We start from the raw sequence: 15553 nt of genomic DNA, 5'->3' as shown, positions 1-15553 counted from the left end.
AGAAAGAAGGAAAGAAAGAAAGAAGACATGTGATTCAACAAATCTGAGACTGAAACACAAAATAGCTCAACTCTCTGGCAGACAGCAGAGCCAGGGAAAGTCGGAGGGAAGCAGTTCCACAAGGAAGTTCTAGGGAAAGGGTCAGGTCCCTCCCTTCCACATCCACGCCCCAAACATCTATTAAATATTCATGTGTACTTGATGTTTCTGGATAGATAGGCCCAAGGGTGACTCGTGCCGGTGGACACGCTAATTTTATGACTGGAAGAACAGGAAAAAAAGAGTCGCAGAAAAAAACAGCCTAATACAGTGGAGTGCCTGCCTGAGGGGGTTCTTCACGGACTTTGGAGAAGGCCCTTGCATCTCTTGGAAATTCATGTCTCAAGGAACAGTCCTCTAATGTTTGTGATGTTTGCAGCCGTCAGGCACTTTGAGCCTCAGAGACACAGAGACCTCAGTTCTGGCCCCTGCCTTTGGAATTCACATCCGAAGGGCTCTCGAGTCATGCACTGTGTGAGAAGCTTCCAAGACACCTTAGAACAGAGAAACACTGTGGCGATGACTCAGAACCGAGTGGGTAAAAATGGCCCCTTAATCCCAACACTTGGAAGACAGAGACAGCTCTCTGTGAGTTTGAGGCCAGCCTGGTCTACATAGTAAGTTCCAGGTCAGAGAGAGAGAGAGAGAGAGAGAGAGAGAGAGGGAGGGAGGGAGGGAGGGAGGGGAGGGAGGGAGGGAGGGAGGAAGGAAGGAAGGAAGGAAGGAAGGAAGGAAGGAAGGAAGGAAAGAAGAAAGGAAGGAAGAAGTTTGACAGGCTGGAGAGGCAGCTCAGCAGTTAGAGCACTGTTGCTTGGCAGAGCGTCTGGGTTCGGTTCCCAGGACCACGTGATGGTTCACAATCATCTGTTATTCCAGTTCCAGGGAGTCTAATGTCCTCTTGGGGCACCATGCACCCACATAGTGCACATACATTCGTGCAGGCAAAACACTCATAAAATAAACTTTTGTTTTATTTGAGACAGGGTTTCTCTGTGTAACCCTGACTATCCTAGAACCTGCTCTGTAACTCTGTAGACCAGATTGGCCTCAAACTCAGAGATCTACCTGCCTCTGCCTCCCGAGTGTTGGGACTAAAGGCGTGAGTCACCACTGCCCGACCCTAATAAATCTTTGAAAAAAAAAAAGCTGGATAAGCATTCAACTATTCTTCACGGGGGTAGGAGAGATGACTGAGCAATGGCTGCCCTTCCAAAGAACTGAAGTTGGGCTCTCAGCTCCCACTTGAGGAGGATCATGACCACTTGCAACTCCAGCTCAACCTCTTCTGGTTTCCACAGGTACCCACACACAGCCCCCCCCATACACATACACGCACACATGCGCACGCACACACACACACACACACACACACACACACACACACACACATGCACGCACGCTAAACTTGTGACACTCTGAGCAAAATCAAAGACACAAGAAGCCAGGCACAGGTGACACATGCCTGAGTCCCAACATTTGAGAGGCTAGAGAGAATCAAACAGGAATTGGGGCCATTGGACAGCATCAAGAGAAATTGTCTTTGAACACATGAAATGATAGTATCACAGAAATAGAATTGCAATTTAAACCAGGACTGTGATTCCCCCCCCCCCGAAAAAAAAATAGAGGGCTGGAGAAATGGCTCGGTGGTTAAGAACACCTGCTGTTCTTACAAAGGACCTAGGTTGTCTTGTTTTGTTGAGATAGGGTCTCACTATGCAGCTCTGTCTTTTTTTCCAGATCAGTAAGAAACACCATCTTTACTATGTAGACTAGGCTAGTCCAGCATTTATATCTGTGCACCAGATCCATGTCTGGTGTTAGAAGCTTCCAGAAAAGAGTGCCAGATCCTCTGGAACTGGAGTCACAGGTGGCTGTGAGCTGCCACGTGAGCAATGGGAATTGCACTCGGGTTCTCTGCAAGAACAGCCAGTGTTCCTAACTGGCCATCTCCCTAGCCCCTGACACCTGTTTTTAAGAAGTTTGCATTTTTTTGTGTGTGTGGGGAGAGACTGGGTTCCTCTGTGTAACAGCCATGGCTGCCCTGGAACTAGTTCTGAGTTTAGGCTGGCCTTGAACTCACAGAGATGCACCTGCATCTGCCTCCCAAATGCTGGGATTAAAGCCACCACCCGCCCAGCACATTTTTGTTTTGAGTTAATACATGTTAGAATTTTTTTCCAGATCAGTAAGAAACACCATCTTTACTATTTCTTCCTGCAGCTTCTCAGCAATATTTTAACTCAAAGGTCTTCCTTATATCCAGCTCTCAAGCCACTGAGTTGTTTCTTGCTTCTGCTACTGACATAAACTTCATCTTGATCTCCTCCAGCCCATTCTCCATATAGCAACTAGATATGTGTACATAAATGACAGGCAGATAGATAGATAGATAGATAGATAGATAGATAGATAGATAGATAGATGATAGATAGGTGGATAGATAGATGATAGATAAATGATAGACAGATAGACAGATGATAGATGGTAGATACCGCTCTATGTTGCCTAGGCTGACCTCAAACTCATGCTTCAGCTTTCTAAATGGTGGGATTACAAGCATGCACTATCATGCCCAGCCCAACCATTTGTTTGCATAGGTGTTTGGCCTGCATGCAAGACTGCACACTATATGTGTGCAGTACTCACCTCGGCCAGAAGAGGGTGCCAGAGAGCCTGAAATTGGAATTCCAGTCTAGTGTGAGCTGTCACGTGGGTGTTAATTACCAAACCCCAGAGGGCTGGAGAGGGATCAGTGGTTAAGAGAGCTTGTTCTTGCAGAGGACATTGTTTCGTTTCCCGGATCTTATGTGGTAGCTCAGAAAGGAACTCCAGTTTCAGAGGATTTGACACCCTCTCTTGGCTTCCTCTGGTTCCAGGCATGCATCTGGCATGTAGACATATACACGCCCTGCATGGTAACGAGCCCTCTGTGAGTTCAAGGCTGACCTACATAGTGAATTCCAGAACAGCAGGTGCTTTTAACCACTGACTCATCTCTCCAGCCCTCTTTTTATTTTTTATTTTTTTTAAGACAGTTTCCCACACAGCCCAGGTTGAGCTCTTAACTCCCTATGTAACCGAGGAGGAACTCCTCATCCTTCCGCCTCAGGGCGTCACTCAGTTCAGATCCTGCCGCTATGGATAGCGCTGCAGTGGAGAAGAGCTGCTTCTGTGCTGCCTCAGCCTCTGAGTGTCGCCTTTCGCGACACAGAACCTTCAGGAGTATGACATCTTTGCTCTGGACCCTAACCTCACAGTTATGCAGAGCTGCAAGAAGTATAAGTGCACAACCAGCCACTGGACAATTGGTCAAAGATGCCAAGTCTAGATAGGCATGGAGTTTAAGACTATAATCACGCCTTGGGAGACTGAAGCAAAAAGACTGTGAGAAGTTCGAGGCCATCCTCAACACACGAGACCCTGTCTTACAAATAAGCACTTAGGGTCTAGGCTCGGCGGTTAAGAGCCCAAAAGACAGCCTGGTCTACAAGAGCTAGTTCCAGGACAGACTCCAAAGCTACAGAGAAACCCTGTCTCAAAAAAAAAAAAAAAAAAAAAAAAAAAAAAGAGCCTAAAAGATCTGGGTTCAAATCCCAGCACTCACACTGTAGCTAACAATAGTCTATCTTACATCCTTTTCCAGTCTCTCCTGGTACAAGAAACACACGTGGTGCATATACATATGTGTCTGTGTGTATCGACAAAACACACAGATACAAAGAGATAAGTAATTTTTAAAATGTTTTATAATCAAGTAAAAGTGCTAATTCTAGGGACTAAATGCCTTAACCATCCTACTCCGGAAGAAGTTGGAGTGGCTAGAAAGACCAAGGACGCATGCGCGGAGGAGAAACCACAGAGTCGGTCCTCCCGGGATAGAGAGGCCGGAAGTTCTCCCGGAGGAGCACGCCGGGTGGTGGAAGCGTCAAGCGGCGGCGAGAAAGGGGTCCGCTGGGGGTTTGACTGTGTCGGCGTGAGCGGCTTGGGCTTCTGTTCTGCACGATGGCTTCTCGGGCAGGCCCGCGAGCGGCCGGCACCGACGGCAGCGACTTTCAGCACCGGGAGCGCGTCGCTGTGCACTACCAGATGAGGTATGAGGTGAGCCAGGAGCATCGAGGCCTTCCCCGGGAGGAGCCTGCGGGTCCCAGGAAGCGACGCCAGCAATCCTCACGGCGTCGCTCCCCCAGCCAGCTGTCGTGTGCCACCGGGTCCCCTGCTCCGGCGACCTCCTCGGGTCTGTTTACAGGCCGGGGAAGCCCAGTGGCCCTCCTTGGCCCGCCTTATGCTTTGAGGGGGATCCAGTCTGCACAGGCTCGTGGATAGATGCTGCTGGCCCCTCTGTGTGTCCTTGGGAAAGTCATTTTTATTTTTTCAAATCGAGTTTCGACAGTGTAGAGCTCAGACTGGCCTCGAACTCACGGCCTTCTCTCCTCAGCCTCCCGAGTGCTGGGATTTCAGGAATACACCTGGTCTGAAAACGAATTAACATTTTTTTTAAAAAAAGAAAACGTGTGTGTGAATTTGTGCACACGAGAGCAGGTAGAAGGTTTGGATCCCTCGGGGCTGGAGTTACAGACGTGTATGAATCCAGCTGAGGTGGGTATTGAGAACCAAACACAGAAGGATGACAAGCCACCTTTCTCAGCACAGCTCCGAAGCGGTTTGGTGAGGTTAAGCCTTGGTATGTAGTCCAGGCAGCTTCCAGGAGCAGCAGCCAGTGCTCTGAACCGCTAAGCCATTTCTCCTGCCCCCAGGCACGTTATTTCTAATGGAGCCTCATTTCCCTCATCTTCAGAGGGAGAAAAATCTTACACTTTTTAGGGTTTCGTTAGGAATTAGCAAGTCATTAGTGTAAAGGGGTAGCATAAGAAATACCACATGGCAACTGCTAAATTGTAGGGCTCTTTGGGTGGGTGTGGGTGGTAAAAGGTGTCCCTGTCCAACCCAAGTTTCAGCATGTCCATGTAAGGAGGTCTTTCTACAATCCTTTATTGGTTTGATAAATCCTTATTGGCCATCTGTCTTTCCTGTATTGTCTTAGGCACTGAGGACATTAACAGTGAGCAAAAACAGATCTGGTATTTGCTTTCAAGTTACCCTTTTCTTTCCAGGTTATACTTTCAATAAAGGTTTTGGTTTGGGATTTTTATTTTTACTTTTATTTTATTTTTAAGGATTAGGGGAACCAAGAATGTTAAACACTGGGCTGTCTCTTCAGAGGGAGGACATGTCGAACCTGTTTCCTACCCAGAAGGCTGGCAGCATGCATGGTTAACAGCCTGGTAGCTTTTGGGCTCTGTGGCTGAGATCATACAAGATCCTGCCCTAGGCCTTCATCATGAGCTTGTCAATCTATAGAGGACATCTTTGTCTGTTTATTTTTGGTTTTTCAAGACAGGGTTTCTCTGTGTAGCCCATGGCTGTTCTGAAACTTACTCTGTAGACCAGGCTGGCCTCAAACTCAGAGCTCTGCCTTGCTCTGCCTCCTGAGTGTTGGCTTTAAAAGTGGGCATCATCCCTGCCCTATAGACCTGTTTTTATGAAAGATGTCACGTGTACTTTACAAAGAGTTTCGATGTAGTCATATCGTAAGCTTTATTTTGCACATGAGATTAATTATCACCAGAAAATTTTTCATCTAATTGTGATGTGCTTAAATGTGCTAAAGTCAACTACCTGGGTCAGACTCCTGAAGTTTGTACCCACACCAGGTACTGAGTTGTGCTGAACTGAGCTACCTTCCTGCCTCCTGCACATTCTTAGCTCTGCTGGCGGTGGTTGAAGACAGCTCCTCGTTGGTTCAGCTGTTAAGAGCACTTGCTGTTCTTGCAGAGAGTCTAAATTCAGTTCCCAGTAGCCACGTTAGGAGGCTCACAACCAACCACCTGTACCTCCAGTGCCAGGGGCTCTGATGCCCACTTCTGGCCTCCCAGCAGCACAGGTGTGCATGTGGTACACACACAGATACATAAGATACATTTTAAAAGAGAAACAGAAAAGCCAAACTGGATCCTGCCTTCAAGGAACTTGAATGCCAGAAGGGATTTTTTTCCTTTTCTTCTTACTGCCCACATTTCCTACAATGAATTTTTTTTTCTTTAAATTTGAATTTTTCTGCTGGCTTTTTGCCCCTTTCTGTACAGAAGGATGGCAAGCTCTTTGGACCTTTCTTTCTCAACTTTAGGCCCCTGCCTAATGGTTGCCTCATAACCAAGCTCTTTTTTTCATGAGCAGAAACCTTGCTCTCCTTCCTTCCTTCCTCCTTCCCTCCCTTCCTTCCTTCCCTCTCTCCTTCCCGCCTTTCTTCCTCCCTCCCTCCCTCCCTCCCTCGCTTCCCTCCTTCCTTCCTTGTTTGTTTGTTTGTTTGTTTGTTTTTTGAATCACAGGTTCTCTGTGTAACAGCACTGGCTGTCCTGGAACTCGCTTTGTAGACCAGGCTGTACTCAAACTCACAGAGATCTGCCTGCCTCTGCCTCCCCAGTGCTGGGATTAAAGGCCTGCACCACCGCAACCTGGCACGAAACCATCTTTCTTACCACAGCTCAGAATTTTTGTCGTGGTTTGGTGAGATAGTGTCTTGGTATGTGATCTAGGCCAACTTGTCATTTGAAATCCTCCTGCCTCAGCCTCCCAGGTGCCTTTACTGTTCTTTAGTTCACAGTCTTTGTAGCTATCAGTTCCTACCTCTCCCATGTGTCTTGCCACTTGATTTCCTGAAACACAAATACTTAAATGCTTATGCCTTCGTGCCTGCATGTTTTTGCCTCTGCATATAGTGCCCACCTCCACTCGTCTTAGAACCTCAGCTGAATAACTCCTCTAGATAGCCTGCTCTAGCATTCCATCTCATGCTAAATTGGTTCCTCTCTGGGATATCTTGGGCTTATATGTTTATTTACTTGAACTTTATAATTCATTTTGCCCAGCCTCTGCTAGAGGCTGTGTCATTCAGATTGTATCCATGTGTCCAGTACAGGTGCCTGGAGTGTAGTTGGTGGTCAGAGCAATTTGAATGAAAATTGCTTCTCCCTCTGTTCTGCCTTACAGTGTGACGCTCAAGTCTGAGATTAAGAAGCTGATCTACGTGCATCTGGTCATATGGCTGCTGTTGGTTGCCAAGATGAGTGTGGGACACCTGAGGCTCTTGTCACATGATCAAGTGGCTATGCCATATCAGTGGGAATACCCTTATTTGTTGAGCATTGTGCCCTCTCTCTTGGGCCTTCTCTCCTTCCCTCGAAACAACATTAGCTACCTGGTGCTGTCCATGATCAGCATGGGGCTCTTCTCCATCGCTCCCCTCATTTATGGCAGCATGGAGATGTTTCCTGCGGCACAGCAACTCTACCGCCATGGCAAGGCCTACCGCTTCCTGTTTGGTTTTTCTGCTGTCTCCGTCATGTACCTAGTGTTGGTACTGGCAGTCCAAGTTCATGCCTGGCAACTGTACTACAGCAAGAAACTCTTAGACTCTTGGTTCACCAGCACACAGGAGAAGAAACGTAAATGAAGCCTGCCTGATGGACTTCTGATGGGTAAACCCTGGGTCTCCTATTGAGCAGCGTGAAGGGGGCTGTTCAGAATCTCCATAACTGGGGCATCTGTGATGTTGGCCCCGCGTGCACACAAGGCTCAAACTTTCTGAGTTCTGTGGCCATCTTTTGAGGTGGCAAGGCTGTTGCTTTAATTTATTCTTGACTAGCTACAGCTGGGTGACGGATGTGGAACACCGACTGCTGGAAGTTCAGGCCCTCCAGGATCTGAGCCTTATCCTTGCCTTCTCTTGATTGTATTCCCTACTCCATCCATCACCTCTTCACCACCAGTACTAAAAGGTATCTGGAATAAATCAGTACGTGAGATTCTACTTCATCTGTAGGTCATGGGGCAGGCAACATATGAGAAGTTACTTCCCAGATGGCTCTGTTCACTGCAAACCATTTTAATTAAAAAGAATCTCAATAAAGTTAAGACTGTCCTGTGCCTTGTTTGATTTGATTGAATTTCAAAATTGTATTGCTTTAGAGGCATTAGATATGAAAAGAGTAGATGTTTCCTAAGGAACATAGGACTGTTACTGGAGGAGAGGAAGTATACAGCCTAAGTCAGCTGCGGCCCTGTGGCTCTTTGTGAGAACACCCTTGGGATGGGGGTCACTGGGGGAATGGCTCAGAGGTTAAGAGCACTGGCTGCTCTTACAGAGGTCACAGGTTCAGTTCTCAGCACCCACATGGTGGCTTAAAACCATTTGTAACAACTATTCAAGGGGATTTGATGCCCTCTTGTCTCCGGACGAACTAGGCAAGCATGAGGTACAAAGTCAAACATGCAGGCAGAACACTCATACACAGAAAATAAGAGTTTTGTTTTTAAGACATGGTTTCTCATTGTAGCCCTGGATGTACTGAACTCACTATGTCCGTTGTCTACCAAGTGCAGGAATTAAAGGTGTGTGTCACCCTGTCACCCTACCTAGCAATATATGTGTGTGTGTGAGAGAGAGAGAGAGCCAGGGCCAGACACTTAATCTCCACCTGTCAAGCAGCTTGTTTTGACTTAAGCTAATTCTTTGGGTTTTTTTTTTTTTTTTTAATTTGTTCTGTAATTTTTTTTGTTTGTTTCTTGGTTTTTTGAGATAGGGTTTCTTTGTGTAACTTTGGAGCCTACTTAGTCTGTAGACCAGGCTGGCCTCGAACTCACAGAGATCTGTCTGCATCTGCCTCCCAAGTGCTGGGATTAAAGACTTGTGCCACAGGCTGGAGAAATGGCTCAGAGGTTAAGAACACTAACTGTTCTTTCAGAGGTCCTGAGTTCAATTCCCAGCAACCATATGGTGGCTCACAACCATCCATAATAAGACCTGGTACCCTCTTCTGGCCTACAGGCATATATGCAGACAGAATACTGTATACATAATAAATAAATAAATCTTTAAAAAAAAAAAAAAGACTTGTGGCACTGCTGACTGGTTCTTTTGTTTTAGACAGGTTTTCTCTAGCTCTGCCTGACCTGGAACTCACTCTGTAGACCAGGCTGGCATCAAACTCAGATCCTCTGCCTCCCAAGTGCTGGGATTAAAGACATGTGCCACACCACCCAGCTGGGTTATGAGCTTTCTGTTTGGTTATTCATGTTTATTAATCCTGTATGTGTCCAAAATTGCCTAATTGCATCCAAAAGATTTTTTTTCTCTGAGACAGGGTTTCTCTGTGTAACAGCCCTAGCTGTCCTGGAACTAGCTCTTGTTGACCAGGCTGACCTCAAACACAAAGATCCACCTACATCTGCCTCCTGAGTGCTGGGATTAAAGGTGTGCGCCACCATCACCTGGCCCAAGAATTTTTAAGAATCTGCTTGTTGGGGCTATAGTTTTCTACTAAATGACAAATAACCTGGGGTAAAGTAAGAAGAAATGGGCTTGGGTTCTTTTGACTTTTAAGCTTTCTGCACATGGTTCCTTGGCCTACTTGTTTGGGGGAATGTGCAAAAGAAGCTGCTAACCCTATGGAAGCCAGAAAAAGAAAGGTGAGATTCCAATATCGCCGTGCTAAGGGCATACCTCCAGTGATCTGACTTCCTCTCAGCCCCTCCTAAAGCTTCCTTCACCTCCAAAAATGCTAAGGACTAGAAACCAGTACATGGGTCACACCTAGAAGTTAACAGTAAATAGGGCAGGAAGGGTGTGGGTCCCTTTGCACTGGGCTTTATTATGCTTAGACGATGCTCACATCTAAAGCTGCAGAGATCTGGCCTCTACAGTTGCCATTTTTTGTTCTGGAAATGCGTTGCTTGTATGGTCTGCAGAGCTAATTCCTCCATATGTCCTACTGATATTTCTTTTGGGGGGATGAGCGTGGTTTCAAGACTGTATAGTCCTGGCTGTCTGGAAGAGAGAAGCCTGCTGAGTGCTGGAACTAAAGGCATGTGCCACCATGCCCAGCTCCTACTGATCTTTTTAAAGATGACTTCTTGTTTGGCCTCAAGCCTAGGCTGCTCCTAGGCCCTGTGTTGCCATGAGCACAGCTCTGGGCCATCATCTACCCTTCAAGCTTTAGGTCCTTCCGCACTCCATGTACATACACACTGCCTATTCAGTGAACTTGCTGTAGACCCCTAGCTAACTTCCCTGTCTTCTCAGTTTAACACTTAGAACTTTCTCTGCTTAAGGGTAGGTTTCTCAGTGGTAAAGTTCTCCTCTAGCATGCACCAAGACCCTGGGTTTGATTTTCTAGCACCAGCAAATAAAAACGAACCTGTTCTACTCTTACATTCCTTTATTAATCTTTAAGATGCTGCTTATGGGCTGGAGAGATGGCTCAGAGGTTAAGAGCATTGCCTGCCCTTCCAAAAGTCCTGAGTTCAATACCCAGCAACCGCATGGTGGCTCACAACCATCTGTAATGGGGTCTGGTGCCCTCTTCTGGCCTGCAGACATACACACAGACAGAATATTGTATACATAATAAATAAATATTTAAAAAAAAAAAGATGCTGCTTATATGAAAATTCTGGAGTCTCCCAATTCCTCAATTTGAAGAACAACTTGAGTTTGTCTATTTTCAATTTATTTCTTTATTATTATTTTTTTTTAATGAGACAGCCCAGAATGACCTTAAACTATATAGCTGACAATGACTTTGAACTCCCGATACCTTTGTCTCCACTTCCTAAGTGCTGGGATTATAAGCATGTGTAGATGGAATTTTCTGTCCCCTCTGGTCCCACAGCCATTGAGGCTCTTTCTTTCCCTTTCCCAGAATTCTCTTAGTCTGGTTGTGCAGTCACCAACCAGCCAGATGCAGTCGAAGCAAGATGAGAATGCTTCACTGAGTAAAGGTGCCAAGCCACGTGGCTAACAGAAAAGAATTATGGGTTAATTTAAGTTGTAAGCGCTAGTTAGTAATAAGCCTGAGCTAATAGACCAAATAGTTTATAATTAATATAAGCCTCTGTGTGTTTCTTTGGGACTGAATGGCTGCAGGACTGGGTAGGACAAAAACTTCTGCCTACAGGCATGCACCATTACACCTTGTTTTATTGACAGAATTTCTAGTTTGCATGTCTTCTGTTCCCTTGCTCACTAGTGTTCACTCTGAGCTTATTGAATAAATTAACTTGCCCTTTTGTGGACCAAAGTCTGTATTTCACAGAGAACATAACTGGACTGAAGCAGGAACTGGAAGGGAGTTTGCCATGAGCTCAGCTGAGGCACACATTGCTCGTTTCCAAACAACTGCACACCAGTTTGTTGTTCTTTGTCTGGAATTCTGTTTTCTAGCCTTTTCCTATCGCTTTTTTTCTGCCTCGTTGGTGTTCACAAATGAGTCCTCTTGATTTAGTGGAACGAATGCTGTTTGGGTTAGATAATTCAGCTGGATATGGTGGTATATGTCTGTAATCCCAACCTTTGGGAGGTTGAGGCAGGAGGAATACTGAGTTTGAGGCCAGCCTGATGAAACCCTGTCTCAAAAAAACAAGATTGGAGCTGAAGTGTCAATCATAGGACTAAGATCAACCCTGCCTATTTTCCAGGTTGGTTTAAAGCTCTAATAGGCAAAGTATTATGAAGGCATTTCATAATACTAATTTTTTTAATTTTTTTGTTTTGTTTTTGGAGACATGGTTTCTCTGTGTAACAGCCCTAGCTGTCATGGAATTCACTCTAGACCAGGGTGGACTTGAACTCACAGAAATAGTTCTACCTCTGCCTCCTGAGTGCTGGGGTTAAAGGTGTGTGATATCATGCCTGGTGTAGATTTTTTTTTTAAAAAAATTAAATTAATTTTTCTGTACATAAATGTTTTGCCAGCATGTATGTTTGTGCACCACATGTGAACATGGTGCCTAAAAAAGCCAGAAGAGGGCAACCAATCCCCTGGGGTTAGAGATACAGATGTTTGTGAGCTGCCATGTGGGGTCTGAGAATGATACCCAAAACTTCTAAAAGAGAAGCCAGTGCCCTGAACCGCTGCAGCATCCCTCTGGCCCTTGCAAAGGCATTTTATGTCCTCTTAACACAGTATGGATGTCAAAAGTGGTGGTGGTCACCTGGTCTGTACGGCAAGACAAGAGAGTGAAGACACTGGAGAGCACTTTGAGAGAGGGTCTAAACCCCAAGAAAGTGTGTGCTGTGGGCAGTGGTTATTAGGCTGAGATTTTAGCCAGGGATCTTACTATCTTTTGTTTATTACCTTTTATTGCCATCCTAGGGATTAAGTAGGGCCTCATACTTATTAGGCAAGTGTTCTCTCAGCTGAGCCGCATCTTTATTTCCTCCCCACTTCCTGACATCCTTGTATACTCCCCCCTGTAGCTCGGCTTGTCCGTGAACTCAGCAGCCCTCCTGTCTCCGTAGTGCTGGGATAGTGGGTGTTTCCACTTCCAGCTGAGCCTATTTTTATGTGATGCATGGGCATCGTCGGTCTCTCCATTGCTGTGAGGCTAAAATACATGTGGATGAACTGCCTCGTGCACAGAGGTTTACGTATCAGGATGCCTTTCCTGGTAAACAGTGTTGTGCTTGCCTCTCAGATTGGGATTGTCTACCTGTGTTTGGAAAACTTTCTGTGCAAAACGGGGTCCAGAAATTCCCAGAACCCCCGTATTACGTTGTGACAGGAGAAACAAACTACATGATGTGTTGTTCTGTCCATTTCTTTGCTGTGTGTGTATTTGGACAAATCTCAGTCTTCCTGAGTGCTCCCTTTCTAAAACTGGTCAGTAGCCTGACCTCAAGGGTTGTAATGTTAATAACACAAGCTAAAGAGAGCAATGGGCATGATCTAAAGCCAGGTAGTTTAGCAAATATTGATTTCATCCCTTCTCTTTTTGGAGCAGGCTCCAGCCACACCAAATATGTGAACTAGCAAGACAATAAACTGCAGACTTCCTTTTCCCACTTTTTGCTTTGTCTTTTATTTGTTTGTTTGTCTGTTTGGCAATGTCTCACTATGTAGCCCTGACTGCCGTGTGACTCCCTAAGTAGAGCAGGCTGTCCTCAAACTCAAGTTCCCAGAGATCTACCTGCCTCCACTTCTGGTGTGCGTCGCCCTGCCTGGCCTCCCTGATTCCTTGACTTACGCCTTTTCTCATCCTTTACTTCTTGTCCCCTCCCCCTCTCTGCCTTTTCCCTTTGCCTTTATTTCTCTATTGTTACCATTTCTTTTCTGCTTCTCCTACCATGCTTTAGCCACCATCAGGAAGCAACTAACCAAACCCTCCCATCTTGAGAGTCAGGTCAGAAGATCCAGGAATCAGGAAAGACAAGTGTAGAACAGAGTTCACATTACCAAGTGTTAGTATGTGACACTAAGTGGTGGTGCTGAGAGATGACTCAGGGAATAAGAGCACATGGAGACTCACAACCATCCAGTTCCAGACAATTTGATACGTCCTTTGGTCTCTAAGGGCACCCATCATATACATGATGTACATACATACACGCAGGTAAAACATTCATATACATTAATAATAAACCTTAAGAATTAAAAAAGAAAAATGTTTCCTGTGTGTCAGAACCTCCATGAGGCGAAAAAGGAGGGAAGCTCTTGGTGCCATGCTTACTCTGGCTAGACCTCCTTTTCTGCTCTCTAGAGCTCACTGACTTGGCTGTAGTAGAGGCTGGCTCTGCACAAGGAAGAACGGTCAGCAGACCCTATTGGTTCAAAGAGGAAGGTGAAGCCAGGAGACTGCAGGATGCCGGGGGGTTGGTAGGCCCGGCACAAGTGCAGCTCCCTGGGCTACAGACTTTGACCTTGACTAAATCATTCTCCCTTCTGCTTCCTTATTTCTCTCCTTATGAAATTAAGCAAATAATCTCACTTGTATGCCTCACAGGGTGTTTAGAGGGATCAAATATGGCTGTTGCTTTGTGAACTAGAATAGATAAGCTACTTAGATGAAATGTATCATGACTGGTGTTCACTCAGCCATGGAGCACCTGCTTCCCGACAGTTACTGCTAGGCACCAGAGAAGAACAAACGAGTCTCTCCATCTCCTTCCGTCAGCACTAGGGTTGAACCCAGTCTTACAGACACTAAGCAAGTGCTCTGCCACTGAGTTTATTCCCAGCTTTCTTTTTATTTACGTCTAAAAATAGTGTTTATTGTACTGGATGGTGCTGGCACACATCTTTAATCCTAGCACTTGGGAGGCAGAGGCAGGCAAATCGCTTGTGAGTTCAAGGTCTGAAGAGTGACTTCCAGGATGGCCAGGGCTATGTAGTGAAACTCTGTCTCAAAAAACAAACAAATAAAAAAAATTATGAATGCAAAAGCAAAAGGATACTTTTAGGATCATAGGTAGATTGGGAACTTCAGATGTGGGCCAAATGATTTAGGAATGACCAAAAGAAGGCTGCACTCATGTTTCTGAAGGGTGGTCCAGACTGAATCTCAAAAGGACAAATTGTTAGAGCTAGGATGTGGCTCTGTCGGTAGAGATGCTAGCACAAAATCCTGGATTCAGTCTCCAGCACTGCAGAAACTGGATATGGTGGTTCATGCCAGTAACCTCAGCCTTTGGGAAGTAGAGATAGGATCAGGAGTTTAAGGACATCCTTGGCTACACAGAATTTCAGGCCATCCTAGCCTACGTGAGACTGATACTGATAGTCGCAGGACTGGAGAGGTGACGCAGTATGTAAGTGCGCTGCATTAGCTTGAGGACCTGAGCTCTGACCCCAGCACTGACCAGGCCATGGCAGAATATACCTGTAGTGCTAGCATTGAGTAGAGGAGACAGGCGGATCCTAGGGCCTTGTTGCCCCACCAGCCTAGCTGAAACAAGCTCTAAGCTCAGGAAGACACCCCGGTGTCAGCCTCTGGCCTCCACATCAGCCTGCATGGGCAAGTGCGCCCGCCCGCCTGTGCATACAATACACACGCTTGCACACGTGTGCGCACACACACACCTCTAAATTTTTTTTCTATATTAATTTAAAGAGGAAACGCAATAGCAATACCAAGAGGCCTCCACCCAGTGGACGTGCCCCATGCTTTCCTTCCATCGTTGGCTTTGCCAAGGGGAGGGCTGACGCAGCTCAAGTGCTCCATGAGTGAGAGGAAGCCGTGAGATGATGGGGAGGGTCCCCACAAAGCCTGGAGCCTTGTCAGCCTCTTTCCTGCACCGGAAACCGCAGGAAACCAGGTCAGTGCATGGGGCTGCTCCCTCTGCTCCAGAGCTCAGCTATCAGTTCTGGGGCTTCCTGAACAAGCCATATTTAGTTGGTCCTTGAAGTTGGAAACTACTTTGGAGTCGAGAAGAGTTGGAAAGGGCTAACGAGCTAAAGAAAGCTGGGCTTTTTTTTTTTTTTTTTTTTTTTGTCAGCCAGGTGGGGAGCCAGAGTGCGGATGGGGAACACAGGAGGAGGCTTACTTGTGTTACATAATGTTTACTTATTTTTGGCCTGGCTTAAAATGATGGACCAATTCAGTGTACATAAGTGCAGAATAGTTAAACTTCAAAATCAAAGATGTGTAACTGTCTATGGCAGATTCAAGTTCTAGAGCA

The 15553-nt window shown here is 46.1% G+C and overlaps 1 protein-coding gene across 3 annotated transcripts; it reads left to right on the top strand.

Moving 5' to 3' along the window:
- Positions 1-3921: 3921 nt before the first annotated feature.
- Jagn1 (jagunal vesicle mediated transporter 1) lies at positions 3922-8025 on the top strand. Of its 3 annotated transcripts, none has more exons than XM_048438603.3 (2): positions 3922-4133; positions 7090-8025. In XM_048438603.3, exons 1-2 carry the CDS (start codon positions 4045-4047, stop codon positions 7550-7552), a joined length of 552 nt encoding a protein of 183 aa, XP_048294560.3. In that variant the 5' UTR covers positions 3922-4044; the 3' UTR covers positions 7553-8025. The 3 variants fall into 3 exon arrangements, with proteins under 3 accessions (XP_048294560.3, XP_048294561.3, XP_085542974.2); XM_048438604.3 differs by having other exon boundaries at positions 3940-4140; XM_085686848.2 differs by lacking the exon at positions 3922-4133 and adding an exon at positions 4618-4638.
- The last annotated feature ends 7528 nt before the right edge of the window (positions 8026-15553 follow it).

Source organism: Myodes glareolus, chromosome 3, assembly GCF_982192425.1.
Source record: "Myodes glareolus chromosome 3, mMyoGla1.1, whole genome shotgun sequence".
Taxonomy (NCBI): Eukaryota; Metazoa; Chordata; class Mammalia; order Rodentia; family Cricetidae; genus Myodes; species Myodes glareolus.
The sequence above is the reverse complement of the archived record's forward strand: the minus strand, read 5'-3'. Positions and strand labels throughout refer to the sequence as shown.